Raw genomic sequence first — 27,986 nt, 5'->3', positions numbered from 1 at the left:
GCGCAAGGGAACATGGGATCTCGGAGGACCAAATGCGGCCGCGGTGGCCGCTGCCTCCAGCCCAGGACGAGGTTGTCTTCCACGTAGCCTGCCCGCTTTGGCAGCAGGTGGAAGAGCGACCGGAACCTGCTGCGACGCTGCGCTTTCGGCCGACCGCGGCTGGATTTCAGGTAGAGCCGACCCTCGGTGGGTGCCCCCCAAAGCCGGCGTGGCCTGGGAAGGGAACCCCGTGGACTCCTACTCTGTTGGTGAAACCTGAGTGCTTTAATTCTGACTACACTCGCGAAGGCAGCGGTGCGAGGAGACTGGACGGAGACCCTCCACCGGACAGGAAGTGGACTTTACATAACTTATCACACGTATACAGTAACGATTATTCTACACCCTGTCCAGGGCAGCTCTGTGCCCGGCACTACGGTGTTAACTAAGGATACACAGAAGGGATGGGTTGCAAATTCAAGTGTCCAGGCAGCAAACATACTTACATAGATTATCTTCATAATGGAAATGTTCTCTGCTGGCTTTCCAGCTCACAGTTGATACCCTGCCTTCTTTAATATACGAAGAGCTTTATTCATGAAGCCGACCTAACCCATGAAGTTGAAAAAACAATCTCTTTTAAAAATAACTTTTGAGAGGACAGTATGCCAACTTAATACAGAAGGAAAGCTCTTCTAATGTGAACTCTCCTAAGGTATTGGTGGCACTAGCCCTGCAAGGCCCCACCCCTCCCACGGCCGTCAGTTACACAAGTTGGTGCACACACCTGTGTCCTGAATTGCTTGGTTTCCTCCCTAAAGGAAAATAAGTCACGTGACTTACAGGCATTTGCTGCAGTGGTATGTGGACACACACTACCTGGCCAGAGAGACTGCCACAATTTTTACTTTGAAAAGAGCAGGATAGGTCTGCAGGTCTTTTAAGCATAGCACCAAATATACCAGCATCTTTCTCTTCGATTTTATTCACAGCAGGGGCCGCCACAGATTTCATTTCATTTCATTTGTGAGTGGAACATTGGGAATGCCTCCAGTATTTGAACTCTGATGGCACATAGGAATAGTAGCCCTCCCAGAAATCTGAATGCTTTTCAAATAAAATTTGCATCTCGTTCTGGAAGTTTTTATTAAATGTTTTCCATGTAGTTTTTTGAAAGGAATCATTGCCCAGGGGTTAGATGTGCAGACTCTGGGGCCTGACTGCCTGGATCTTTCATTTATTAGTTGTATGACCTTGGGTAGGTTACTTAACCTCTCTGTACCAGTTTCTCATTTGTAAAATGGGGAATGATAATAATAGTATCTACTGGGCAGGGTTGTTTGGAGGATTAAGTAAGGTAATTTTTAAGTGCTTGGAACAGTGCCTGGTACGTGGTGAGTTCTATTAAGTGTAAAGTTTTAAAATTGTGACATAAAGGTGACCTGCAAGTTATTAATGTGTCTCCCATTATTCTGAGCACCAGGGATACAGCAGGAGAAAAAACACACACAAAGTCCCTGATCTCGTGGAGCTTGCGTTCTACTGGGAAGGAACAGATGAGAAATTAAATGTAATAAATATAAGACAGGTGGTGATGGCTGCTATGGGGAAAATATAAAACAGGGTAAGAATGATATGGAAGGGATGTGGGGAGAAATGGCACTTGTAATATTGTAGATGGTGGTCAGGCAAGGCCTCACTGGTAAGGTGATATTCGAACAGAGACTTGAAGGAAATAAGATAGTGAGACATGTGGGTATCTGGAAAAGAGCAGTCCAGGCAAAAGAAACAGCTGATGCAAAGGTCCTGAGGTAGGAGAATCCTTGCCAGGTTAGAGGATTAGCAAAAAGCAAGGATGGCTGGAGGAGAGTGGGCTGGGGAATGGTGGTAAGCAGTGAGGACCAAGGAGTAAGAATAGGAGAGGGCAGATCACATAGGACCTGGTAAGCCAGTATAGGAACTTAGAGGAGGTTGAGGGATTGCTTTGAGAAAAGGAGCCACGTGAACTTAGGACCTAATTGGGTTCCTGGATGACAGTGAAAAGTTTAGTGTAAATCAAGCTCTTATTTCCTACAGGTGTAAGTTCTCTGGAGTGCCATTTCCATAAACTCATGTTATGCCATAAAGATACTGCAGTTAATGAAGAAAACAAACAAAATATATGTCTTCACATCATGTATTAAGTTATTAACATAAAAGCTACATCCTGAAGTCCTCCTTATGGGGAATTGTTTATAGTGCAATGGACTATGGTCTGAGAGACTTAAAGTTTGGTTCTGATAAATAGCATGATATGATGTTTGGGATGTGCTTCAGAAAAATGGGGACAGGGTAGGTGAAACAAGAATTGTCAGGACTTGATCATTGTTGATGCTGGGTGATGGGTACATAGGGGTTCATTATAGTGGTCTTTTACTTTTGCATAGATTTGAAAGTTTTTATAATCAAAAGTTGAAAGACATACAAGTTTGATGAAGTTTGGGCTGAAAACACCTCTTCTTTTTCCTACCCAAAACCCCTGTAGCTAATAAGGGTGTTCATCATCACTTAATGAGTAGCAAAATCAGCCCAGCAATATCAAACATACCACATCAGACAGAGCCCATGAACCTGCATGGCTCCCCGTGGTGGGATCCAGGCTGCCCAGCTGAAATTCTGAACTTAGGATTTTTGTAACCTCAACAGGTAGAAGATTTTTTTAAAAAGCTAACAGCAACAACAACAAAAAGTACTACCAACTGCAAACTGGTTTCCATTTCTCGAGGCAGCATCACCAATACTTCTCTAGGGAGAACAGTTCCTTTGTTCTGATGAAACCATCCAAATGTTTTATTTATGCAAATGTGAAGAAAAAAAACACATTTTTTAAAGTAGAATTTAAAATATTAGTCTGATCTTTCCCTCTGAATTTCTAAATATTATGCTTATAATTGCCATTTTCTCATTACTTTTAGACATTACCTTCTCTCTATTACAGAACATAAAAGATTTAGCTGTCTTGTATTACCACACGCCTCTATTTCCCTTCCTTCTGAGCTCCCAATAGAGTGATATCATAATTATTGGTAACATCACTAATTAAAGTTTACTTTATATGACTACGTAAGTGTTGTTCATTGCTGAGCCACATGGTATGCTAAGATAACATTTCCTTTAGTTTTCAAACTTCTGTTCTTCCTGAAGTTAACAAATTCCATCTTTTAGATTTGAACAATGTTATTACAGAATCACTAATCCTTCTAAAACTTAGCAACAGAATTGTAAAACATGCTCCTAATTCTTCAAGAAAGTATCAAGAATTCTATTATTTGCTTAGACTCAGTCCTTTCTACCCGGAGTCCTCTGTTTCCCTGCTCCACTCTCCCCTGACCTATTCTCTGGGCCTTGTTTTTCTTTCTGGAACCTCGTAGACACTTCCCTTTATCTGTGATGCTCTGAAATTAATAATGATGTGCCTTGGGGTGGGTTTGTTGTTTCATTAATTATGTTGGGGACTCAGCAAACCCTTTCAAAAACCATGTCTTTTAGTTCTGCAAATTATTTTAAATACTTTTTATTGATGAATGGCCCCTCTCTAGGGAAACAGCTGTTTTTCGGATTATTTTTAATCAATCCGCCTGGTTTCAGTCCACATCTCACCCCCACCTTCCATGATAGGTGTTGCTTCATGTCCTGGGTACTGCTGGATGTCCTTCTCTTTAATACTTGGTATGCACCTTCCTCAGTTCTGCTCATTCCTGTATCAACTTTCTCCGTCTTCCAGAGAAAAGTTCGCATTTCTCTTCTGCTGTTGCCTCAACTGGCAGTGACTGCTAATTGTTCCCCAAAGTCTGTTCTCCCCTTTGGGCATAGTAATTGAACCGTCACTTTTTTTTTTTTTTTTTTTTTCGGTACGCGGGCCTCTCACTATTGTGGCCTCTCCCGTTGCGGAGCACAGGCTCCGGACGCGCAGGCTCAGCGGCCACGGCTCACAGACCCAGACGCTCCGCGGCATGTGGGATCTTCCCGGACCGGGGCATGAACCTGTGTCCCCTGCATCGGCAGGCGGACTCTCAACCACTGCACCACCAGGGAAGACCGAACTGTCACTTTTTACCTGGACAATGGTACAGTAAAAGATGCCAGTGCCCCTTCTGAGCCTGTCACCCCTTTACCGTTTTCATGCACACCTATCCTTGGGGGTCATATAACTGGAAGTGGTGTGTGCAACTTTAAGGAGGTGACCTTAAAGGGCACATGGCCTTTTCCCACCCTCCTTTTGCTTTCTGATTGCTGGAATGCAGATGTAAGCATGGGCACCATAGCAGCTGTCTTAGATCCATGAATTGACATTAGCAATGGAAGCCATGTATGTAAAGCAAGAATACAGAAAGCAGATTCCTGACACTGTGTGATGCCCTATCAGCCCTGGATTGGCAATCTCTACATTTCCTGAAGATGAGAGAGAAAAAAATTTGTAGCGTGTAAAGTCACTGTCATATTAGGTTTTTCTATGACAGTCAAATCTAATCTAATGAATTCATCTCTTCTGCTGGTCTCTCTGTACTTATGAGTTTATATTTTTTTCTTTACTTTCATTTATGTAGTTCCTTTTTTTAAAATTTTATTTATTTTTGGCTGTGTTGGGTCTTCATTGCTGTGCGCGGGCTTTCTCTAGTTGTGGCGAGCAGGGGCTACTCCTCATTGTGGTGTGCAGGCTTCTCATTGCGGTGGCTTCTCTTGTTGCGGAGTACAGGCTCTAGGCACGTGGGCTTCAGTAGTTGCAGCACATGGCCTCAGTAGTTGTGGCGCACGGGCTTAGTTGCTCCGCAGCACGTGGGATCTTCTTGGAGCAAGGATCGAACCCGTTTCCCCTGCACTGGCAGGCGGATTCTTAACCACTGGACCACCAAGGAAGTCCCTTTACTTTCATTTAGGTGGGATTTTGGAAGGGAGTAAATACAGTGATCAATCCTATGTATTTTTTATTGTGAAAAAATATACATAAAATTTACTGTTTTTAATTACACAGTTCAGTGGCGTTAAGTACATGCACATTGTTGTGCAATCATCACCATCCATCTCCAGAACATTGTTCATCTCCCTAAACTGCAACTCTGTACCCATTAAATAACAACCCCTTAGCGCCTACTCTACCCAGCCCCTGGCAACCACCATTCTATTTCCTGTCTCTATGGATTTGACCGCTCTAAGGACCTCATAAGTAGAATCACACAGTAATCCTCTGCACTTAACTAAAAGTCCCTGGGAGACGATTCAGATGATTGTTCCAAAAAGCTAAATCTGCTTTGGGTCTGAGAATGTTTTCAGTGTTGGAGACAGGGCTACCCTTGTACAGAAGAGAAACACAGCCTTTGGAGAAAACATCTCTTATTTGGAGAAGGCATGAAAGGTGTGGGATCAGCTCCTTCCTGGCCTCTGGCACTGGGTTTGAGCCACTTTAGAGGGGTGAATACCAGAACCCACTGAACGATTTTCTGAGAGACTCAGCAGGACTCTGGGTACCAGCAGAGCTTCTCAGGGCCTGTGTGACAATGTGTGGTTTGGGGCTGAGACAAGGCCATTCCACTCACCTTTGCTTGGAACTTAGGACCCGTCTGGTGCTCCAAGGATTAGGCATTGTTGAGCGTGGTACTTTTGCGTCTTATTTTCTACCAGGTTATTGCTGGTATACAAACAAGCTATTGGTTTTTGTTGACTTATTGACCTCCCTCATTAGTTCCAGTAGCTTTTCAGTTAATTTCCTTGTGTTCTCTAGGTGTACAATCATATCAGCAAATAATTAGGCATCATCCTTCCCAATATTTACACATCATCATTTCATACGATAACATGTTGACAGTAATGAAGGTTCACTTAAAGGTAATGGGAGTGACAGGCCTAAAGAGCTTTGGGAAAGCTGGTTTCAAAAACAGAGAGGCCAAAGGCCAAGTGAACGGGTAAGGTGTTATGGTACATGCTTAAATGTGACATGATGATGTCCTGGACTAGAAGTGGCTGAGAAAGACCAAAGGGAGCTACTCAGATATTAATCACTACAATTGATGATGTGGATTGACAAGCAAAATATCAATACAATGCTAAGTTTTCAAAACGGTAGTTTCTGACAGTGATGAAAAATACTGCATAAATATAACGGGAAGGAAAACAAAATGCACAAGTGGAAAGTGGGAGCCTTGCCTAAAATTCTGATCTGAGAGAGGTTAAGCAATATACCTTTAGTGTTAAAAATTCAGTTTTTCGGATTGCTTACGGTGGACACTGGCATGGAAGGCTCTTTGGTAGAAGATGTAGTTAATGGGCCTTTTAAAAGATTTTTTTTTAAAAAGGCTTAGGATATTCTAGAGGAGAGAATATTCTAGAATCAGATTGTTTGGTGTAATAAAATATAAATACAGTTCAAACTTATCTTTATAAAACTGTACATAAGATTTTGCCTACATCCCAGTTCCAGCTTTTGTTCATTACCCGCTAGCCTCTCCAGCTCTCTCTGTTCTTCAGAGACAAGCAACCACCTCTGTCTGCCCCAGAGTCATTGTGCTTTTTGCTGTTTCCCCAGGCAGTATAGCGCCTCCTCATTTTTCAGGTGTCTGAAAGGCACCTCTGCAGAGACCTTCCTTGAAACCAGTCTGAAGCAGCACTCCCTCCCAGTTACATGCTATCACATCATCATTTTGTCTTCCTATCTCACAGAACAAGCATAGCTCTTAACATGTTATGAAGCCATGCTCAGTAATTCAGATGTTTCCTCTGCCTAATGGCCAATCAGAATGCAAGCACCAGCAGAGCAGAGTATCTTAATCATGGCTCTGTTCCAAGAACCCAGAACCATGCCAGGCACATGGTGAACGCACACAGGTCTTGCTGAGTGAGTGAATGAATAAGGAATTGGTTTTCTCTTGTAGCCCATGAGACAAAGGGTGGTTGGGGATCCTGACCCAGGGAGAACTGGAACAATCTTGAGAGAATAAGGTCCAGAGAAGAGTGGCAGTCCAGTTGAAAGAGAAAGTCCTCATAGCAGGCCAATGACCTTTAGGGACAGGGATACCCAAGGGGCAAAGGCAAAGGGGCAAACGAGAGTGTTAGGGTGCCTGGGGGTGAGAAAGAACTCGGCTTCTTTGAAGACCTATAAGGAGGCCTGCTAGGACCATAGTGTGAAAAGGGGAAATGTCAAGAGTAGAGGCGTAAGAGGTCAGCTGGACCCGAATTACCTATAAAATTAAACGATGAGCATTAGCGATGCAGACACAAAATGGATGAAAGGATCCAGAAACACGCAAATCTTCAGGATAAGGACAACCCAAAGTTTGCCTATCCTTTATAAAAGTTCTTAGCTAACCATAAAATGGGCATTCAAATCAACTTGTACATTTCATAGGGCCCACAGGTGATGTTGACGACATCAGAGTCATTTGGTGGCATCCAAATTCAATGGATTGGTCCATCTGAGGACTAAGCTATGAAGTTATGCTAAAAAGATGCATGTGATCAATTTGAAATTTTTGTTTCAAAATTCGTGCCCAACCCTAAGTAAAGCTAAAATGGATATACAACGCTCATTATAAAAGCTGAGGATTCTATAACCCTCAATCAGTCCAGGTGGATTCCAATTGTTAGTCTGGTGTCCGGAGTTAGATAAAATGAGGAAAAATGGCACGCTTAAATCTGTCACTAATGTGCTCTGCTTGGCTCTCAGGGTTAAAAAAGCAACTGAGCCAACATTTTAAAATCAGATTTCAAATAAAAATATGGACTTCTTAGCTTCTCTTAGAAAAGATCAGAGGATCCAGTAACAATGGGCCTTCCGGCAGCACTTGCTGTAGCTGGAATGGAGAATCAGTGGCTTCCCCTGACCTGCTTCATTCATCACCACAGCCATAAAAAAATGCTTCTCAAATTCACTCTGCATGTGAATCCCCTGGGAATCTTGTTAAAAATGCAGGTTCTGATCCAGTAGGTGGGAGTGTGGCCTGAAACTCTGCATTTCTCAGAAGCTCTGAGGGTGTAGATGCTCCAACCATACTTTGAATGCAAAGCTATAAATTAACAATAAACAAAAACAGAAGTAAAAAATCAAACATTATCTTTATTTAATAATCTTTGATATTTAAAATACAACTCATCGAACATCCACATTAACAACAGTATCCTCAGTGTTCAACAGTGCTTTGGAAGCCCGGCTTTTCTAAGGACCAGACAGGAAGGCCTGTGTGTGTATTAACGGCAAAACAACTCAGACAGAGGAGCACACACAGAAGGGCTGCAGAGTTGGGTCCTGAGAAATGGCACTGCCACAGTGCACTTGTGTCATGGCCAAAAGAATGCTTTTTACTTCAGATGTTTTTTGGTAGCTGAATTTCAAAGTTTATTTGTACAGAACAGTGATTTTTAAAAAGTTATTCCTAGTAGTCCAGTGTTGTAGAAATTAGATAATCACATTCAAATGTATGTTTTCCTCTTTAAAAAAAATTCCTGAAAACATTCACCTTTGAAATGTGAAGGAGCCAAGTGAAGTGCTTCCTAAATGAATCAGGCATTTCCACATATATTTCACTAATGCTTCCCATTCCTAGTCTATGAATCCATAGTCTTAAAATATTTATTGATACACTATTATAATTAAACATGCCAGTTGCTATAAATTTAGAAGTGGTTACTAGCATTAATTCTTAAAATGCCAGACCATTTTGCAAAAAAATTAAAATAGCAGAGGTCTTCTTCAAATTAAAAAACAAAAAGATAAAAATTCAAGAATTAACCAACCATGTCAATAATCTTCTCATTCATGAGAGCAAAATGGAACAAAAATATTTTATGTATAAGACTTTAAAAAACAAGTTGGTTCATCTCTTTAGCAAAAGATGACGGTTATAAATGGACCAGAAATGAAGCAAAGTTTTTATTTTGAAAATATGAAAAATTACTTATATTGCTGAAATGATTAGTTAATCAATCTGTTTTTTCTTAATTAAGGTCACATCTGTAACATCTCCATGCTTGTTAGGGCCCAGCTACAACAAACAATTTACTTTGAAAGTAGTGGCCATAGACCTCTCCAATTGCAGATAAAGTTTTTAATAGAAAGTCATCAATATTAATAATTGAATCCTCTTAAGAATTTAAAACATCAAGATTTAGTTTTCATTCTAGGCTATTTCAATTATTATCATTATATTTTGCTTATGCACTGAGAATCAATCTTTTTTGAATTTGCACAGGTCCAATGGGCGAATTTTAAGACATTTAGTAAATCTTGGCACTAACTTGATACTATTTAAAAATAGTATCAAACATGCAGACATTAAAAATGTGACTTAAGCTCTTACTGGCATAAAATTTACTTTATTTGACTTAATATTAAATGAAACAATGTAGACTATGGGTAGTTTTGCCTATAGTGATCCTCAACTAGTTGAGTTTTTCCTCGTTAACTTTGGCATGAATAAAGTCTTAATTAAGAAAAATTAAGTTTTAAAGAAAAAAAGCACCTCCTTAAATATTCTGCAAATTGTAAACTATTTGGCCAAGATCTTAGAGCTGATATACAGTTTACCTGCAGCAACCTTTTCAAACAATTTTTTTTTTTTTTTTTTTTTTTTTTTTTTTTGCGGTACGTGGGCCTCTCACTGTTGTGGCCTCTCCCGTTGTGGAGCACAGGCTCTGGACGCGCAGGCTCAGTGGCCATGGCTCAGGGGCCTAGCCGCTCCGCGGCATGTGGGATCTTCCCGGACCGGGGCACAAACCCGTGTCCCCAGCATCGGCAGGTGGACTCTCAACCACTGTGCCACCAGGGAAGCCCCCTCAAACAATTTACATTACTGAAATATTCGTATGTTAATTACTATAAAAATGTACATTGATGGTTTAGATCAGATGTTAACTTCTCTGAATTTTTAAAACATAAATAACTACTTATTAAATCTATGACATCTATAAGTATGAAAGTGTTATTTCCAAAGATTGTTTAAACTTTACTTATAATACTAGCATTGTCATGGTACGTATTTTATCCCGGTAATACAAATTATACATTAGAAAAATGATACCAATAGTTTAAATATTAAACATTAAGGTGTTCCCAATTGGTAAAACAGAATGGAAATCTTTATATAAATAAAGTTCTTAGGACAGTGAATTGCATTGTTCCTGACTTGCAGGTGGTTTAAAGTAAACAGCACTTCCTGATGTGTGAACTATAGCTTTGTGTAACTTTAAAATTTTCTTACTGTGGTTATGAGCACTGGCATCTTTTCATACTGGCCAACTGATTAAGAAATGGAATCTAAATGTTCAGTTAAATATATGCCAATCCACACAAGATGGCAGTTCACTAGTGATTCTGAATCTGCCTGCCAAATATAACAATTTCACAACTAAATAAACACATTCAAATATATCCAGTGTGTGCTCAGCCCTGCTTTAAAAAAATCCCTAACAAACGAAGGTCAACATGCCACATTTCTTTAAGTGCTTTAACAAGGGTGTGTAATATAAGAACTAACCCTAACTCTTAAGGTTAAAACTTAAATGTATATTCATTTTCTCATTTTTATATTAGGTAACTCATCAATTTAAATATATGAAAAGTTTAACATAATTTTTCAATGGGAAAAGATACAGGCCGAATATCCATGGAAAATATGACTGGCATCCTTGGGATAACTACAGAAATGTCCAGTCTTAAAATATTTTGGTTTGTAAATCATAGGGAGTAGTAGGGAGTAGTATCAAACTCCAACATCCCTTGTAGTTCTAAAGTTTTGTAATTCTTCTAAAACATTTTCAATTGTCAAAAGAAAACTTTAGATTTTAAAAGAAAACCATCTAATTTTATGTAAGGGAAACTTCAGAAAACTTACTTGGCACAAAATAATGACTAAAAAAAAATCTGTCTCTATCCAAGAAAAAGCTATTTCATAATCATAAATAAAAGGCAGTTTTTCATCTCTTTTCAGTTAGCAATAAATCCTACATCAAAAATTTTTCCCTGATAAAATGTGTGTAGCCATACACCAGGATATGGCAACATATCATACTTTAATTTTCTAAGTTGTTCGCTGCAATTTCTTCTTAAATTTTAGCTTATGAACAATTCATCATTCAAAGGGGCTTCAAAAGGGGATGGAGAATGAAGGGGAGTAGATGACAGAATTTAAAAGGCCCATTTCAGAGAGACATGGTTAATTTTCACTGAAATCATCCCATTCTTGCATTGACCCAGCAAGAAACTCTGCATCCCAATTGAAGAATGCTTATCAAAACTAAAGACTTTCTTATTTACAGACTCAGTAAGTACTGTGACTTCTGTAATTCTAAGCTATTTAAACATGATGCACGTGTTAAATCACAGTATAAACTTAAATGTAGTTTTGTTGGTAAGTTATTTTCATGTTCTAGATCATTATCTCTGGCAAACTATACCTACTAAAAGATGTACAGCAGAAGCAGACATCTGCACTTCATGACTCAATTGTAAACAGGACAGCTCCAGTCACAAGAGGAAAAATAAAATGAAACTCCTACTAAAATTGAAGGCCAAATTTTATCTATCATACATTCATGGTGGGCACTGGATGTTGTTTTATAACAGTAGGAAACTTGCACACTATGCTTCTCCTATTTTTCTTAATTGGAAAAGAAAAGGAAATAACAAGGTGCAAGAAAGAGGGTTACAGCAAACCTATACAGTTCTGACATAACTGAGAAGACATTCACAAAGCATTTGGGAAAGGATGTGCTCACACATTAACAAAATTCTCATTTATTCTCAAATACTTGTGCAGAGCTGATTTCAGAGTTTAGGAATGCACCAGAATCATGAAATAATGATCCCATCTTAGAGGGCTTAAAAAGCAAAACCTCAAGAAACATTACCATCTTTCAAAAGAGTTGTAGAAAGTAATGAAAACCACGTAGCAGAGAAACTGTGATCAGAGAAAATAACATGAGAAAACACCCAAGTGCACAATACATAGTCAGAGGGTAAACAGCTTAGCCTTCTGGAACTGTTACTATTATCAACACAGAGGAGACACTGTCCTAAAAGGTTAATTTGGTTAAAGAGAAATAAGAGCAACTTTTAGATGATGAAAGTCAGCCAAATTCCCTATGCAGAAGGGAGGAAAAGAAGATAAAATGTGGGGGAAAAGTTCTGTGGCAATAGCTGGTTATAATTAGTTGGTCTGCAAAAAGAGCCAAGAAAAATGCCCTAATTTTAAACATGTTAGATATTGCACACTCAAAAACGAAAAAAGAACAGTTAGAAAACTATTTTAAATTTCTTTAATTGCTGAATGCCTCTTTGGCTAGTGTTTGGAGGATCGTTATTTAGTCCTACAACGGATGTATTTTTCACCCTCTCAACTTTTTGTTTGCAAACCACCTAGGTCTTATTTCCTCTGTTGAAAATTGTTCTCTTTGACACATTACCAAAATGGACCCTATGCTGTAAACACACAGGACAATATTGGAAAGACTGAATATCTAAATGATTTGTGAAAGGTATTATTTTTTTCCTTCCGTTTTGAAATTACTTCTAACAGTTTCTAAAGACATGGTCACAGCTGCCTGAAGCATGTCTTCTTCACTCATAGCATCACCTGTTGGGGATAAAACACATATTTCTTAGAAATTTCTAGAAAATTTCCAAAGTCATCAAAAGGTAAGCTCTTAGAAACTGTTTTGACTACTATAGTTTCCTTTGTTGATTTTAAAAGTTTACATACAATAAAATCCACTTTTATAATTCTGTAAGTTTTGACAAATACGTAGAGTGGTATAACCATTATCATCACCCAGCTACAGAACCGTCCCACTGACCAAAAATATTCCCTCGCCCTGCCCCTTTGTAATCAATCCCCAAGCCCTACGTCTAGGCAACCACTGATCAGTTCTCTGCCCTACAGTTCTGCCTTTTCCTGCATGTCAACACAAAGGGAATCATCATTATGTATGTAGCCTTTCAGTATGGCATCTTTCACTTAAAAGCATTCAGCTAAGGGGAAGAAAGTTTAACTTTCTATCGATGATGAATTAGTTTAAAAAAGTTTGTTCTGCGAAATAATTATTTACTCACAGGAAGGTGCAAAGATAGTTCAGAGAGGTCCTGTGTACACTCTGGCTAAATTTCACCTAATAATTAAATCTTACATACCTACAGCTCAAACCTAAATCTGAATATTGGGACTTCGTCATACATGTAGATTCGTGTAACCACTGCCACTGCAATCAAGACAGAGAACTGTACGGCACCATCAAGATCTCCCTCCTGCCATCCCTTTTGAGTCACACCCACTTCTCTTCCCCCCCACCTTCCCTAACTGCAGGCAGCCACTAATTTGCTTTCCATCTGTATAAATGTCGTTTTTAGAATGTTACACACATAGAATCATACAGTATAAGATCTTTTGAGATTTTTTTTTGCACTCAGCATAATGCCCTTGAGATGCATCCAAGCTGTTGCATGTGTCCACAGTTGGTTTCTTTTTAATCCCGAGTGGTATCCATGGTATGGAGGTACCGCAGCGTGTTTAACCATTCACCTACTGTAGGACATTTGTTTTTTTCCAGTTTTTGAGCATGACAAATAAAGCTGCTATGAACATTCATGTACAGGTTTTTGCATGGATGGAAGTTTTCATTTCTCTGGTATTAAATGGGAATATAACTGCTGGTTGCATGGTCAATGTATGTTCAGTTTTTATAGAAATTACCAAATTATTTTCCAGAGTGGCTATACCAGTTCAAATGAAAGTTAGAAGTCTTACCTCCCTTTAGTTTCCCCTGTTTATAACTACCTTAAGTACTTCCTATATTTTACGCTAAAAACCAAATCAATGTTACAATTCTTCCTTCAGTTATCAAATGTAATTTAGAAAACTGAAAAGGAAATTCTGTTGTGCTTACCCATATTTTTATTCTTTCTACTGTTCTTTGTTCCTTCTTGATGTTTCAAAATTACTTTTTAACAGTTCTGTTTAGAGAACTTCCTTTAGCCATTATTTTCCCCTTCATTCCTGAAGAAAACTTCATGAATTCTGGGTTGAGACTTCTCTTCTTTCAGCACTTGAAAAATGTCTGTCACTTCCTTCTGACCTCCACGATTTCAGATGAGAAATCTGATGTCACGCAAATTGCTGTAGGCAAGCTGTTTCTAGCTGATTTTAAGATTTTTTTTTTTCGTCTTCAGTTTTCAGAAGTTAGACTACGATGTGTTTTGGCATGGATTTCTTTGGGTTTATTCTGTTTGAGGTTCACTCAGCTTTTAGAATCTGTAGGTTGGTACCTTTTGCCAAATTTGGGGAATTTTCAGCTATTATTTCTTTAAATACTCTTTCAGCTCTACCCTCTTTCTCATCTCCTTCTGGAACTCTCATGGCACAAATGTTAGATCTTCCCCACAGGTCTCAGGCTCTGTTAATTTTTTCCAGTCTAATTCTCTTTGTTGCTCAGAATGGGTAATATCTACTGTTCTGTCGAGTTCACACTGATTCTTTTCTCTGTCCTTCCATCCACCTGTTGGGTCTGTCCACTGAGTTTCAAAATTTCAGTTATTGTTATTTTTCAGTTCTAAAATTTCTATTTGGTTCTTCTTTATATCTTCTCTTTCCTAAGGCTATTTTTTTCAGTTGTTTCAAGCATGTTCATTACTGCTCACTGGAGCATTTTATGATGGCTGCTAATTTAAAATCCTTGCCAGATAATTCTAACATCAGTGTCATTTTGGTGATGGTGTCTACTGATTGTCTTTTCTCATTCAAGTTGAAATTTTCTAGGCTCTTGATATAACAAGTGATTTTTAAGTGAATCCTGGATATTTGGGGTATTATCTTATAAGAATGTGAATCTTATTTTTTTTAATAAATAAATAAATTTATTTATTTATTTATTTTTGGCTGCGTTGGGTCTTCGTTGCTGCACGCAGGCTTTCTCTAGTTGTGGCGAGCGAGGGCTACTCTTTGTTGTGGTGCATATGGGCTTCTCATCGTGGTGGCTTCTCTTATGGCGGAGCATGGGCTCTAGGCGCATGGGCTTCAGTAGTTGTGGCACACAGACTCGGCAGTTGTGGCTCGCGGGCTCTAGAGCGCAGGCTCCGTAGTTGTGGCGCACAGGCTTAGTTGCTCTGCGGCATGTGGGATCTTCCCGGACCAGGGCTTGAACCCGTGTCCCCTGCATTGGCAGGCGGATTCTTAACCACTGCGCCTCCAGGCAAGTCCCGTGAATCTTATTTAAATCTCCTCTTTCAGCAGGCCTCCTCTGACATGAGCACCAGTGGCAGAAAAAGGGTGGTGCCCTGCTGCTTCCAGATGGGGAGAGGGTGTGTGTGACCACTACTGTTGAACATCCGTGGGAGTTCCGGCTTCCTACTGATACCTGCCTGATTGGGAGGGGTTGGAGTGCCTCGTTACTGCTTCTCACTGGCACTGTGGGGGTAGTCTCCTCATTACTGCCTCAAATCAGTGATGGCCTGACTCTCCACTACACCTCTTCTGACATCACCCAGGCGACAAGCCAGAAGGATGCCTCTTTATTGCTGGGTGGAAGTCCAGGCTCCCTAAGACCACTGACACCATGGGAAAGGGGGCATCATTGTCTCCTGGAGGAAAAGAAAATCCCAGCTCTCCACTTGGCTTTTTCTGACACCACTCTGGCCCAGAGAGGCGGGAGATGTGCCTCATTACGTTACTTGGCCTTTGTCAATGGGGTAGGGTGGCAGTAGGACCAGTTTATTTACCTAGTCCAGGCTGGCTGGACTAGAGTGTTTATTATCTAAAAGTTTTTGTCTTGCCAAGTATTCCCTTTTCGCTCCATAGAGCAGGCTTTTCTTGGGGCAAAAAGAAAATCCAGAATACTGACCACTATGTCTTCCTCTAGTCCTGAGCTTCTCAGCCCGTCTGTCTTCTACCTTTCAGATTCTTCTTATATTTGTTTTATACAAATGTCTGGGGTTGTTAGCTATACTTAGCAGAATGATTAGGAAAAAGTACCCATTCATTCCTTTTTATTGCTAATAGTAGTCCACTGTTTGGATGTAGCACAGTTTCTGTGGCATGTACCAGCTGAAGGACAACATGTAAGCAGTTTCCAGTTTGGGGCTATTACGAACAAAGCTGCTGTAAGGACTCATGTACAAGATTTTGTGTGAACCTAAATTTTCTTTTCTCTTGGTTATATACCTAGGAGTGCGACTACTGGATCACATGGTTAAGTGTACGTTTAAGTTTTTAAGAAAATACTAAACCGTTTTCCAAAATTGCTGTACCATTTTATGTTCCTACTAACAATGTATGAGTCCCAGTTGCTCTGATTCTTGCCGCATTTGGTATTGTTAATTTAATTTTTTATTAAGCCATTCTTGTAGGTGTGTAATGGTGTCTCATTGTGGGTTTAATTTGCATTTCCCTAATGACTAGTGATGTTGAGCATGTTTTCATGTGCTATTTGCCATCCATATATTTGGTGAAGTGTCTGTTCAAATCCTTCACTCATCTTTTTGAATTGTTTTCTTATTTTAGTTTTGAGAGTTCTTTACATATTCTACTTAAAAGTTCTTTGTCATGTACAGTTTCCTTCTCACTCGATTTCTACTACCAATAATTGGCCAAAGTTTAAGACCTATTATTAAACCAAGGCCTGAGGAGTAACTCTAGATTTCTTTGTTGTAATCTGGACTACACTCAGGTGTTTTCAGTTTTCCCAGTGGTAAAATGAACTTATTTTCCACCTACTAATATTCATTATCTCTGAGAAACTTTTGGAGAATGTACGAATTACTGTGAAGTTGCAAGTGATGTTTACAATTTTAAAGCAAAACATTGCTTAAGTGCTTCAAGGGCACTTAAGGATACACACTAAGGAGTTAGCCTACTCCTTAAGCCAAGAAGGTTTGGTACATTACCAATTCCTTCAAGAGTGTCAATATAATGAAAGCGAGGAGAAAAAAAAGCCTATAAAGCCAAAAACCACATGGAGTCTGGGTGTCAAACAGAGCATGCAGGTAACAAATGGGATATGCGATCAGAGAGGCGTACCTAGATCACTGTCAAGTGCTCCTGAACTTGTGTTCGGCTTTTCACATGGATGTCCTGGTGGATCTTGCTGCTGCTGCTGCTGCTGCCTGAAACATTCAAGAGTGAATGTGTATTTAAAAAACAAAACCTAAGAATAAATATGCCACGAGAAAAAATATTCACGTGGAAAATAAACGGTTCCACACAACAGAAGAGTCACTGGCATGAACACCACAAAAGAAGGCAAGAGCAAGCAGTCTGATAGAAAACAAACTTATGGTTACCAAAGGGGAAGGGAGGGGAATAAATTAGGAGTTAGGGATTCATAGATACACCTACTATATATAAAATACATAAACAAGATCCTACTGGATAGCACAGGGAACTATATTCAATATCTTGTAATAACCTCTAATGGATGTAATAACCTCTAATGGAATCTGAAAAAGAATATATATATCTAAAACTCAATCACTTTGCTCTATATTTGAAATTAATACAACATTATAAATCAACTATACTTCAATTTAAAAAAAAGAGCAATCAGTCTCATATAAATTACTGAAAAGCATCACAGTTCTGATCCTAGAAAACTTAGAAAATTCGAATTTATCAGGCAAATTAATGGGTAGGTATTTTCACCACAAAAATAACACATTGTACAAAAGGAGTCACTGGTAGCTATTTCGGGGTTTTTTTGTTTTTTTTCCGGTACGCGGGCCTCTCACCGCTGCAGCCTCTCCCGTTGTGGAGCACAGGCTCCGGACGTGCAGGCTCAGCAGCCATGGCTCACGGGCCCAGCCGCTCCGCGGCATGTGGGATCTTCCCAGACCGGGGCACGAACCCGTGTCCCCTGCATCGGCAGGCAGACTCTCAACCACCGCGCCACCAGGGAAGCCCTGTTGCTTATATTTAAAACACAGGATTAAGAGGGACCCCGGTCCGGGTCTGTGGTATTCAGAGCTGGAGAAGGCATTAATAACACTGACATATACCTGTAGGCTACTTCACAGTTTACAGAACAGTTTTACACACTGCCTCATCTGATGCACATAACATGTGAGTTAAGGTTTTACAATGACATAGCTGACACAGCAGAGTTTTGCTCAGGGTTTTATGATAGGTACCATGGATTTGGAGATTACCACTGGAAAAAATATCATGGCTACGAAAATATCAGTTAACAACTCTTACTCATAAACTATGAATTTGCAACAGGTAGACTTTCAACAGCATTTTCATGCTTAATGCATGAACACTGTGGCTACTATATTAAGTGTGAAGCTTCAAACACTCTACAGGAAAAAAAAACAACCTATACATTTCAATGAAAAACAAATTAGCACCAGGGTCAGTTTGGAAAGAATCAGAAGGAAGAAACGGCTCCATAACCTTAGAGCCAAGTTCTCCAAAATAGAAGGTATTGAGACAAGGACCCATATAGGTGTAGTAATCAGGAATTCTACTGAAAAGCAAAAATTAGTTTCTCAGCTCCTTCACTAATGAGTCTACAAGATTCTGAATGCTAGCCAAAGTTAAAAAGAAACCCCAAGAAGTTAGCTCTTAACTCTAGTCAGCAACAAGTAACTGTAAAATATTCTCTAGTTCTACTCAAGTTCTCACCAGTATTTTCAAGGCCAAACCAGGAGGCAGAGGATAGTAAGGCGAAGCTGGAAACCATCACAGTACTTTCTTACCCAATCAACTGCCCCCAGTCAGAAAGGAGACTCAAACATTTAAAAAAGGGTGCAACGTTGAATAAAACACCTGCATTAGTTATAGCTGGCATTGCGCTTGTTATAACTTACTTAGTCATTATGGAATGTTACTGCATTATCCTTCGTATTCTAAAAAGTTTAACTCATTGGAAATTCTACATTTTTAATCCAAAAAAATCTAAAAACCTTTTTTTAAAAAAAAGAGGGATTTGTTTTTATATTTTAAAGACATTTTCTTTTTCTTACACGTACTTGTGAATTTTATAGTTTCTCTATAAAGTATGTCTGTTTGGACCATTTTATTCTGGAAAAAATTGAAGTCTGAAAAAAAGCATGGCAGAAGTATCACTTGGAAACTGTTCTGGAGAGCAGTTTAGAAATCTGTACCAAGGCCTTAAAAATGTTCATGTCCTTTAACTTAGTAATCTGAAATTCTCAGAATAATTAGCAGAAATGATGAGAGATTTGCGGCATAAAGTCAATACAAGGATTGTTCATTGCATTATTAATTATAATAGCAAAAATCAAAAGGTTCATAAACTGTGATACATAAATTCATTTTATGAAATATAACATAGCCTATTACAAAGAATATTTAGTATCATGGGAAAATGGGTATAACTGATATACAATATATGAGCGTTTGTGTGACTAGAAGCGTATGACTGCCAAAACACTCACATCAGTTATTAAAGGTAGGATTATGTTTTTTTAATTTAGATATTTCTAAAAATAAAATTTCCAAAATATTATTTTTTATCGATTTAAAGCTATTTTTAGCAATAACTAGATAGTTGATGATATTATAGAACTACCATTAATAATCATCATGTGATAATTATTCCATTATTGTATGACAAGAGCATTTGGCTATATTAAGAAAAAAACATATATTTTAGAGACACACACAGAAATTAATATAGATGCAGTAGGATGATTTAGATTTGTTACAAAATAATCCCACCCTGGGGCTTGGGAGAGTAGAAAGCATGGGAGATGGGGGCATAAAAAAAAACAAGATGGCCCATATGCTGATATCTGTTAAATCTGGGCAACAGATAAATAGGGGTTCCTTATGCTGGTTTCTCTACTTTTATATAAATTTGAAGTTTATCATAATTAAAAAATAAAAAAAGTTAATTTTAAAATTTAAAAGGGAGTGACAAGCACTAATAAGCACTATTTTGAAATTTTATACATAATTAAATCCATTAATCTATCACTGAATAAAGACTAGAAATATCTCACATTAAGAGGATGTCAGTTGATCAGAACTTTCCTTCATATACTTCTGAGCTGTGACTTAAAAAAAAAAAACAGAAAACAAAGTAAATATTATCTTCATTATACCATCAAATGTAAAATGCTCTAACATTCTATATACTACTAAAGTACTACCAACTCTGATGTGTACGAGTCTTCTGAATTGCAGAGATGTTGACATGTGAAAAAATGTGCACCTTAGAATTGTTGAAATATAGTAAATAATAGGCCAGACTCAGCCACTGGCCTTTGTTTTCTGACCTGGGATCAGAGGATCTGAGTATCATTATAGATCTTGTGATCTTAAGATGAAGTTATATCATTAAAAAAAGAAAAAGGGATGAAGACGTGAGTGACAGTTACTGGAAAGGATAATTTTATAGGTGAAATTTCTATTTTGAAAGCACTTATAAACCTGGGCACAAAGTTAGGTTTTAGGAGCTGATGATTCAGATTTATGGTTACCCTCATGTCCCTGATGCTGATGGGCCTGCAGTACCCCGCTACTGTGGCAATGAGTGGAGCAATTAACCATCACTTCTATTTGGGGGTGTGTTCCCCTACCGCAAATGCTGTTTTTCCTATTAATTCACAGGAGAACTTCGCAGGGTTGGTCCAAGTAACCAAGAAGTACATTCAAAGGATCATTAGGCTTTGCTCTTGCCTTGACCCAATTCCATTTTCCTTTTGATGACGAATTTTACAGGGTTTCCTTCACCCTATTTCATGTAAATTTAATTAGTACTGGGGCAAAGTTTTCCCCTAAAACTATATTTGATTTCACAGTTTATTAGCTACAAATTTTTATTTTTATTTATTTATTTATTTATTTATTTATTTATTTATTTATTTATTTATTTATTTTGCGGTACACGGGCCTCTCACTGCTGTGGCCTCTCCCGTTGTGGAGCACAGGCTCCGGACGCGCAGGCTCAGCGGCCATGGCTCACGGGCCCAGCCGCTCCACGGCATGTGGGATCTTCCCGGACCGGGGCACGAACCCGTGCCCCCTGCATCGGCAGGCGGACTCTCAATCACTGCACCACCAGGGAAGCCCTACCTACAAATTTTTAAAAAATACATTTAAATGCTCATAGGGTCAGGCAGTAACCAGTATTTTAAAAAAGGAGAGAACCCTCAATAAATGGTTTAAGTCAAAGCTGTATGTTTACAAATAGACAAAACAGCCAAGGTAAATATTAAATATGCAATTTTAATATTGTACCAACTACTTTACTTTTCAAAGTAGGCTTCTCTTCTCTTCCGTAGCTCTTCTGAAGTAAGATGTGTACCTGACGTCTGTGGAGTATCTTGACATGTATTTCTGGAAGTACCTGAAAACAAAATAAAACAGAACAAAATACTATTTTATTTACCAATTCAAGCAATAATATGTTTATACTTATGTGAAGGAACTTTCGATAAGTTTTGTTCTCAAAAATATTCTGTACCATTCTGTAAATGTAAGAAAGGCTCTGAAAGTCTCAGGGAGAATCTGAATAAGGCAGTTCAAATCTAACCTGTGTCCACTGCAGCCAAAGCTGTTACCCATCTGTGATGTAGTGGATGTGAGGAGGTAAGCCCAACGACCAACTTGGCAGGAGAAATAATTAACGCCACACTTGTGTGCTCTCTTATTAGAAACGAATCTGCACTTTCAAAGGCAAAGAATTCTTAGAAGCAACTCAAAGTGGGTGATCATAAAACACACTCATTCTCTGCATCCCTCTATCCTGAAACATTTGGGTACTACAACAACTTAAGTATGTTTCCATGTTCTCACTTCATTATTGCACCAATCAGAGATTCTGCACAAACTGTGAAATAAAGTGGAAAGGAAAGGAAAGTACACAGAAATATCTAAAACTATTAAAGCTGGTGTCTGTCCATTACTGGGCTAATCTAGCAAGGCTCTACTAATCCAAAATGGGCCTGCACACCATATGGACTACTCATGAGCCTCCTGGCACACCTGTGAATTCCTTATTTAGATATTTAAGGAATTCAACTGACAAGTAATTTCATTAGAAAGTAGAAGGCAAATTCACATTAGACAAAATCAAAACTATCAAAAAAGAAAAAGAAAAGAAAACCCCTCACACTTTTAAGTAAGCCCCTTTGAACAACATCCCAGACAACTCCCTCAGCTTGGATTCCCTGAGGGATGCATCTTTACTCTCAGCTGATGGGCTTATATCACTAAAAAAGTGGGCTCACCGAAGTGGGCTTAAGCTGTAAGCTGCACAGCCACTAATTGTTAGAGTTTTGTAAAATCAATTTACTTTCTCTGTCCAGGCCTTCCTTCGTGTGCACTAGCATACATTTTTAGAACAGTTGGTCTGGGTAAGGGCCCACTGACCTCACAATGATTAACCGCAGTTTGCTACTGTGTTAGCACAGTATTATAACCAAGTGGAATAACCAGAAATAAAAATAAAACTAGTCCTAATATAACACAAGTCGTAAAAAGTTGTTTTAAAAGAAATCTAAAAAACAATAACTGATTGTACATAGCTATTGCTTCTGCAGTGATTGTCCAAGAACTTCTACCAATAGTACATTAACTTCCAGAAGAACTAAGAATGATCTGAATCAATTCTTCAACAGTGAATAAAGTATGTGTTGGAATGTCCATACCTTGCATGCTGAGCTGAATGGCCCTGCGGAGATCTGCTTCTTCATCTTCCAAGTCAATTTCTTGGCGACTTAGTGCCAGAGCCCTCTGCAAATCCTCCTCATCTTCGTCTAACATTCCTGATCCATCGTTTGCTTCTAAGACGCGTTCTAGATCTGTTTTCTGGACTCTAAAGAAAAAAAGCACTAAAAATAACTGCAGACCACTCTTCTATTTTAGATATAACAGAGACATTTATAAACCAAAGATTTTTATGTAAGTCAAAACTTACACATTTTCTGGCAGATAAGGTCTAATAATATAAAGGTTTTACTGTGATGTGAATCTAAGTATATTTAAATAATTCAGAGTTGATCCATGGTTAAACCAATAAACTTCACTAAAACATAAAGGTCTAAAAAAAAATCACCAATAATAAAAGGACCTCATCTTCAGTGTAAGCACGAAAATTTAATTTTTGTAATGAAATACTATCATATATTCCATACTGCAAGCTCAATTTTACCTTTGTTCTTTGAGTTGTGCTAATTCTTCTCCAATAAGTTTTGGTCGATGCATCTGTTGGACCCTGATCATCTGTAGGAGTTGGTCAGCTTCACAGTCTGGCAGATCACCCTTAACAACAAATATAGAATAACCTAAAAAAAAAAAAAGGCAAAAATAAACTAAAACAGTTAGCAAGTGATTCAAAATTGATTAAAAATGACAGCAGGGCTTCCCTGGCAGCGCAGTGGTTGAGAGTCCACCTGCCGATGCAGGGGACACAGGTTCGTGACCTGGTCTGGGAGGATCCCACATGCCGTGGAGCGGCTGGGCCCGTGGGCCATGGCCACTGAGCCTGTGCATCCGGAGCCTGTGCTCCGCAACGGGAGAGGCCACAACAGTGAGAGGCCCGCGTACCGCAAAAAAAAAAAAATGACAGCAGATAGAGAGGCAGCACAGAGCAGTGGAGTGAGGACACAGACTGAGGAGTCAGGAGTACCTGGGTTCAAATAATGATTCTTACGCTTACTAGTGGCGTGATCTAGAACAAATTACATAGTCTCTGAACCTTGCTTTCTTCACTTGTAAAATGGGAAGAGCCATCTCACAGAGTGACTATGAGAAATAATCGAATCTGTAAAGGGATCTACTAAAACAGTGCCTGACCAAGTAGGTTACACTAAATGATACCAGAGAGGCAAGGAAAGGAATAAGGAAGAGCAAGGAATCTGGAATCAGATGACCTGGGTTTTAATCCCCTATCTATTTCCTAGCTGCCTGGCCTCTGGTAAACCCCTTTACCCATCTAGGTCTTGGTTTCTTCAACTGCTACATAGATTATACTGTACCTTCCTCGGAGGGCTATTTGAGGACACAATCAGAGGATGTGTGTAATAATGTGTAATATGGGTAAAATGAGTCATCTGTGGAAACAGCTGCCCCTGACCCTGACCCTGACACATACACATCCCTCCAAACTGAAAACAGGAGCTGGAAAGCCAATATCCCAAATCTAGTCAAGGTGTTGAAGATGCAGTTCATGTTTTGAAAAAATTACACCGGCCCAGTGTAATTTTTTATAAATACGATTCTAGAAAGCCAGGGTTTTCCCAGCTGGATACGCCACACAATAGCTAAATAAGGGTGGGCTACACCTAAGTCACTCTAATCAATTTATGTTTTTCTTCATTTCTTATTTTTGGCTGCACCACGTGGCATGTGGGATCTTAGTTCCCCAAACAGGGATCGAACCCGTGCCCCTGCATTGAAGTGCAGAGTCCTAACCACTGGACCTCCAGGGAAGTCCCTCAATTTACATTTTTCTACCATAAATTTTCTTCAACTTTGGTGCTTGTTATGGATATTCTTTGTGAACACTAACAGATAATGAAACAAATGAACAAAGATGAAAAGGACTGTTAATGGAAAAACTCAAAAGAGTAAATCATAATACACTTAACGTTTGTTTCTCACAAGGACAAGTGTGCTCAGAGTTCAGAGGGTTTAACATGTTTTACACCAATAAAATTGTTTCTAGATTCTAGAATAAACTATGTCAGCTCGCGATGCTATTCCATGAAGGGTATCAGGAAGGGCAGAAACTGCCTTATGGAGGTGGCACTGTAAGGACCTTGGGTTTCATTCAAGATTAGATCTCATTCTAAGTGTGCCAGGAAGCCACTGAAGGGTTGACGAATGAAGGTGTGCCATAATGTGCATTACACTTTAAAAAGCACTCTAGGCTGCTTTATCCACAAAACATATAGGAACCAGTGTGCAAGAAGAGTGGGTCTTACTAAAATGGAAAACCTGAGGGATAGCATATATGGGGAGAAAAAAAAAATACGTCTTTTGTAGACGTGTTCAGTTTAAAATGCTTTCTGAACTTCTGAGTGGAGATGTTAAAGTTAGGAGTTTGGAGTTCAGTGTAGGTGTCTAGGCAGAAGATAAAAGTCTAAGGAATTATTGGCAGATAGACTTTATTTAGAGATGATATTTAAAATAATGGGAGAGCAGTCAAGAAGTTGTCCAAAGACTGAACTCTGGGTCACTTCATTAGTTAGAGATTGAAAAGAGTAAGATCCATAAAAGGAATCTGAAAGAAGCAGCCAAGCAGCAGGTAAACCTCCACAGAGGCCTGGAAGCCTTGTGTAGACAGTATTTCAAGAAGGGAGGATATAGCTAGGAACAAAGGTTTTAGGCATAAAAGAAAAGGGATACAAGTATATAAAGTCAAAGAAGTTACAACACTATGATCCTACATGTAACTGGAGAGAGGTACATGACAACCAACGTGGTAGCAATAAGCATGCCAGTGCCCAGACCGTGATCTCTAACCACCATTACTAAAAGGGCAGGAAACATACAAGATAAGACTGAAAATTCTTACTATATGAGAAAGAAGGGCTTCAAAAGGCTAGAGTGGTCATTTCAGAAGCTTGGGAGTCAAGTTCAAAAGGTTCCCACTCATCCAAGATGGGACAATTTTGTGTATCAACATGAATAATAATTACAATGGACTAAACCAAATGAACTATGGTTTTAATGGATTTGTTTACACTGACACTTCAGAAACAAACCAATTACCTTTGGAGGAAGGATACTATGAAACCGACTCATTTAAAAAACTGATAAAAGAAATATTTATCCTGCTTTTTCTATATGAACTATACTTCAGGATAACCAAACAGTTGATGAGGGAAAGTTTATTTGTATAGAAGTCCTCCAACTAATAAATGAAGGAATGACAGGAATCTGATATCACCATTTTGCAGTCTTCAATGAAATAACGGACTAGGCATTGATCATCAATAGCTACCCAAATCACAAAAAGAGAGCTAACTAGACACCACCATCTGTAAAGAGAATTCTGTCCTCCCCAAATCAACCGGAATCTGATCCAGCCTCTAGATATAAGGACCAGTCTATTGGGCATCCAGGGCTCAGACGAAAAAAAGGATGCAACCAGCAAAATCTAGAATGTGGGAAAGAGAACAAAAGATCCATTTTCTTCAAAAGAATAAATCAAGGAAAAAAATTAAGAGGAGAAGAAGCCTATAGATATATTTTAGAGACACAGCAATCCAATGGAATCAATTAACTTTATTTCAACCTGCTTCAACTGTAAAAAAAAAAACAAAAAAACAAAAAAAAAAAACCCAGAAGAATTAACCAAGGAGATTGGAGATTTGAACACTGGCTGGCTAGTTGGTGTTATTAGTTGATGTTATTACAGAATTGTAATTAAATTTTTGTGTGTCATTATAGTATTGTGACTATATTTTTTTAAGGAGTCCTTGTTTTTTAAAGATTTTAATGAAAAAGACACCTACAAAGAACATAATAAGATAATTAGTATTTTCTCAAAATAAACTGGAAAAGGAAGTGGCTAGGGTAAAGGTAAAACAAGACTGGCCATGAGATATTTGTTGAGGCGGGGAGAAGGGTACGTGAGGATCCATCACATTATTTTCCATACTTTATACTTGTTTGACATTCTTGGTAAGAAAGTTTTGTTTTATTCTGTTTAAAGGAGGATATAATCAACTATACCCTCAGAAAAGATGAGGTCAAAGGAAGACTGAGAATTGAATACTGGCAGTGGCAAATGTGGAGGTCATTGGTGACACTGAGAAGAGGGTTTTCAGTGACACATTCGTTATGACAGTGTAACTGGAATGAGTTCATGAATAGGAGACAACACCCTAGAGATGATTCTAAGGAGAAAATAAAAATGGGAGACAGCTGGAGTTTCCTGGTGTTAAAGATGCTTTTTCTTTTTACTCAATGGAGAGAAAAAGTGTATTTCTCTGCTGATAGAAATAATACAGAAAAGAGGGGGAAACTAATCACACAGGAGAGTGGAGTGACAAAAGCAGAAGCAAAGATCCTGAGTAGGTGGGAGGAGCTGGGATCTAGCCCCAAAGTGGAGAGGTTGGTCTTGGTTAGGAACAGGGGACAATTCATCTATTTTAATAGGCTCAAAGCACAGGTAGAGATAGAAACAAGGTGATAGATTGCTGGTAGAAAAATGAGGACGTTCTCTTTTAGTTGCTCCTGTTTTCGTAGTAGAATATAAAGGAAGGCCATAAGCTAGGAGTCAGGACGGGGGAGGGGAGTGGTTAGATGTTTGAAGGCAGAAGTTGTGAAATCATCACCTTGGACAGTGGTAAGTGAACTAACCGAGAGAACATAGTAGGGATGTCAAGCAGCACTAAAGGCTCATTTGAAATTTGTGATCATATAAAAATTAAAAAAAAAATTTGTGATTATAAATTTAAAGCAAAATAAATCATATTTTATCTTTAGTCATGTTCAGCTGTTCTGATGGAGGACTGCACAAGCCCAAGATTGGGTTTTAACCAGGGTTGGGATTTTGTCTTAAAAGTATGATGGAGGGGGCTTCCCTGGTGGCGCAGTGGTTGAGAGTCCGCCTGCCAATGCAGGGGACGCAGGTTTGTGCCCTGGTCCGGGAGGATCCCACATGCCGCGGAGCGGCTCGGCCCGTGAGCCATGGCCACTGGGCCTGCGCGTACAGAGCCTGTGCTCCGCAACCGGAGAGGGCACAACAGTGAGAGGCCCGCGTACCGCAAAAAAAAAAAAAAAAAAAAAAAAGTATGATGGAGGGAGAGAAGGACAAAGGAGTTGAGAAATGCAACAGAATTATTATAATGATGGATTACTGGAAATAAGCAGGGTAATACAGGATTTTAGGATGTAAGGGGAATGTTTAGGTTTGTAGTAGGGTTTAAAGAATTGTTGGAAATAAAAAAACCCAAAAATATGGTGTAAACATAGGAGGCAATAGTCTAAGAGTAGGATGCTTACAACTGGGATTTGAAGGTGGTAGTTAGTAATGGCAAGGCAAGAGTGAAGAAAATGATCTTTGAAAGTAAGAAG

At 39.0% G+C, this 27,986-nt stretch overlaps 2 protein-coding genes and 1 long non-coding RNA gene across 21 annotated transcripts in view; 1 reads left to right on the top strand and 2 right to left on the bottom strand.

Moving 5' to 3' along the window:
* Window positions 1-670, bottom strand: part of TRIP11 (thyroid hormone receptor interactor 11) — a 67,051-nt gene extending 66,381 nt beyond the window's left edge. The window contains exon 1 of the mRNA XM_019918951.3: window positions 486-670. The gene's annotated coding sequence lies outside the window, so the exon portion shown is untranslated. The remainder of the gene's footprint in view (window positions 1-485) is intronic.
* LOC141277934 (uncharacterized) lies at window positions 49-9,158 on the top strand. The gene is made up of 2 exons (XR_012329870.1): window positions 49-170; window positions 3,917-9,158. It is a non-coding gene; the product is annotated as an uncharacterized lncRNA (long non-coding RNA).
* Window positions 7,734-27,986, bottom strand: part of ATXN3 (ataxin 3) — a 33,574-nt gene continuing 13,321 nt past the window's right edge. For 12 of the 19 annotated variants that reach the window (XM_019918801.3, XM_019918840.3, XM_073800108.1 and 9 more), the window contains 5 exons: window positions 23,110-23,242; window positions 22,607-22,773; window positions 21,207-21,303; window positions 17,010-17,095; window positions 7,734-8,015 (listed from right to left, as the gene is read on the bottom strand). In XM_019918801.3, the coding sequence (XP_019774360.1) occupies window positions 7,846-8,015; window positions 17,010-17,095; window positions 21,207-21,303; window positions 22,607-22,773; window positions 23,110-23,242 (653 nt within the window). In that variant the 3' untranslated portion in view covers window positions 7,734-7,845. Of the gene's footprint in view, window positions 8,016-8,045; window positions 12,579-17,009; window positions 17,096-19,954; window positions 20,009-21,010; window positions 21,030-21,206; window positions 21,304-22,606; window positions 22,774-23,109; window positions 23,243-27,986 lie in introns of those variants that run through there. The other 7 variants (XM_019918821.3, XM_019918902.3, XM_073800112.1 and 4 more) reach the window with 3 other exon arrangements.

Source organism: Tursiops truncatus, chromosome 2, assembly GCF_011762595.2.
Source record: "Tursiops truncatus isolate mTurTru1 chromosome 2, mTurTru1.mat.Y, whole genome shotgun sequence".
Taxonomy (NCBI): domain Eukaryota; kingdom Metazoa; phylum Chordata; class Mammalia; order Artiodactyla; family Delphinidae; genus Tursiops; species Tursiops truncatus.
Note: the sequence above shows the minus strand (reverse complement) of the source record. Positions and strands in the feature narration are given on the sequence as shown.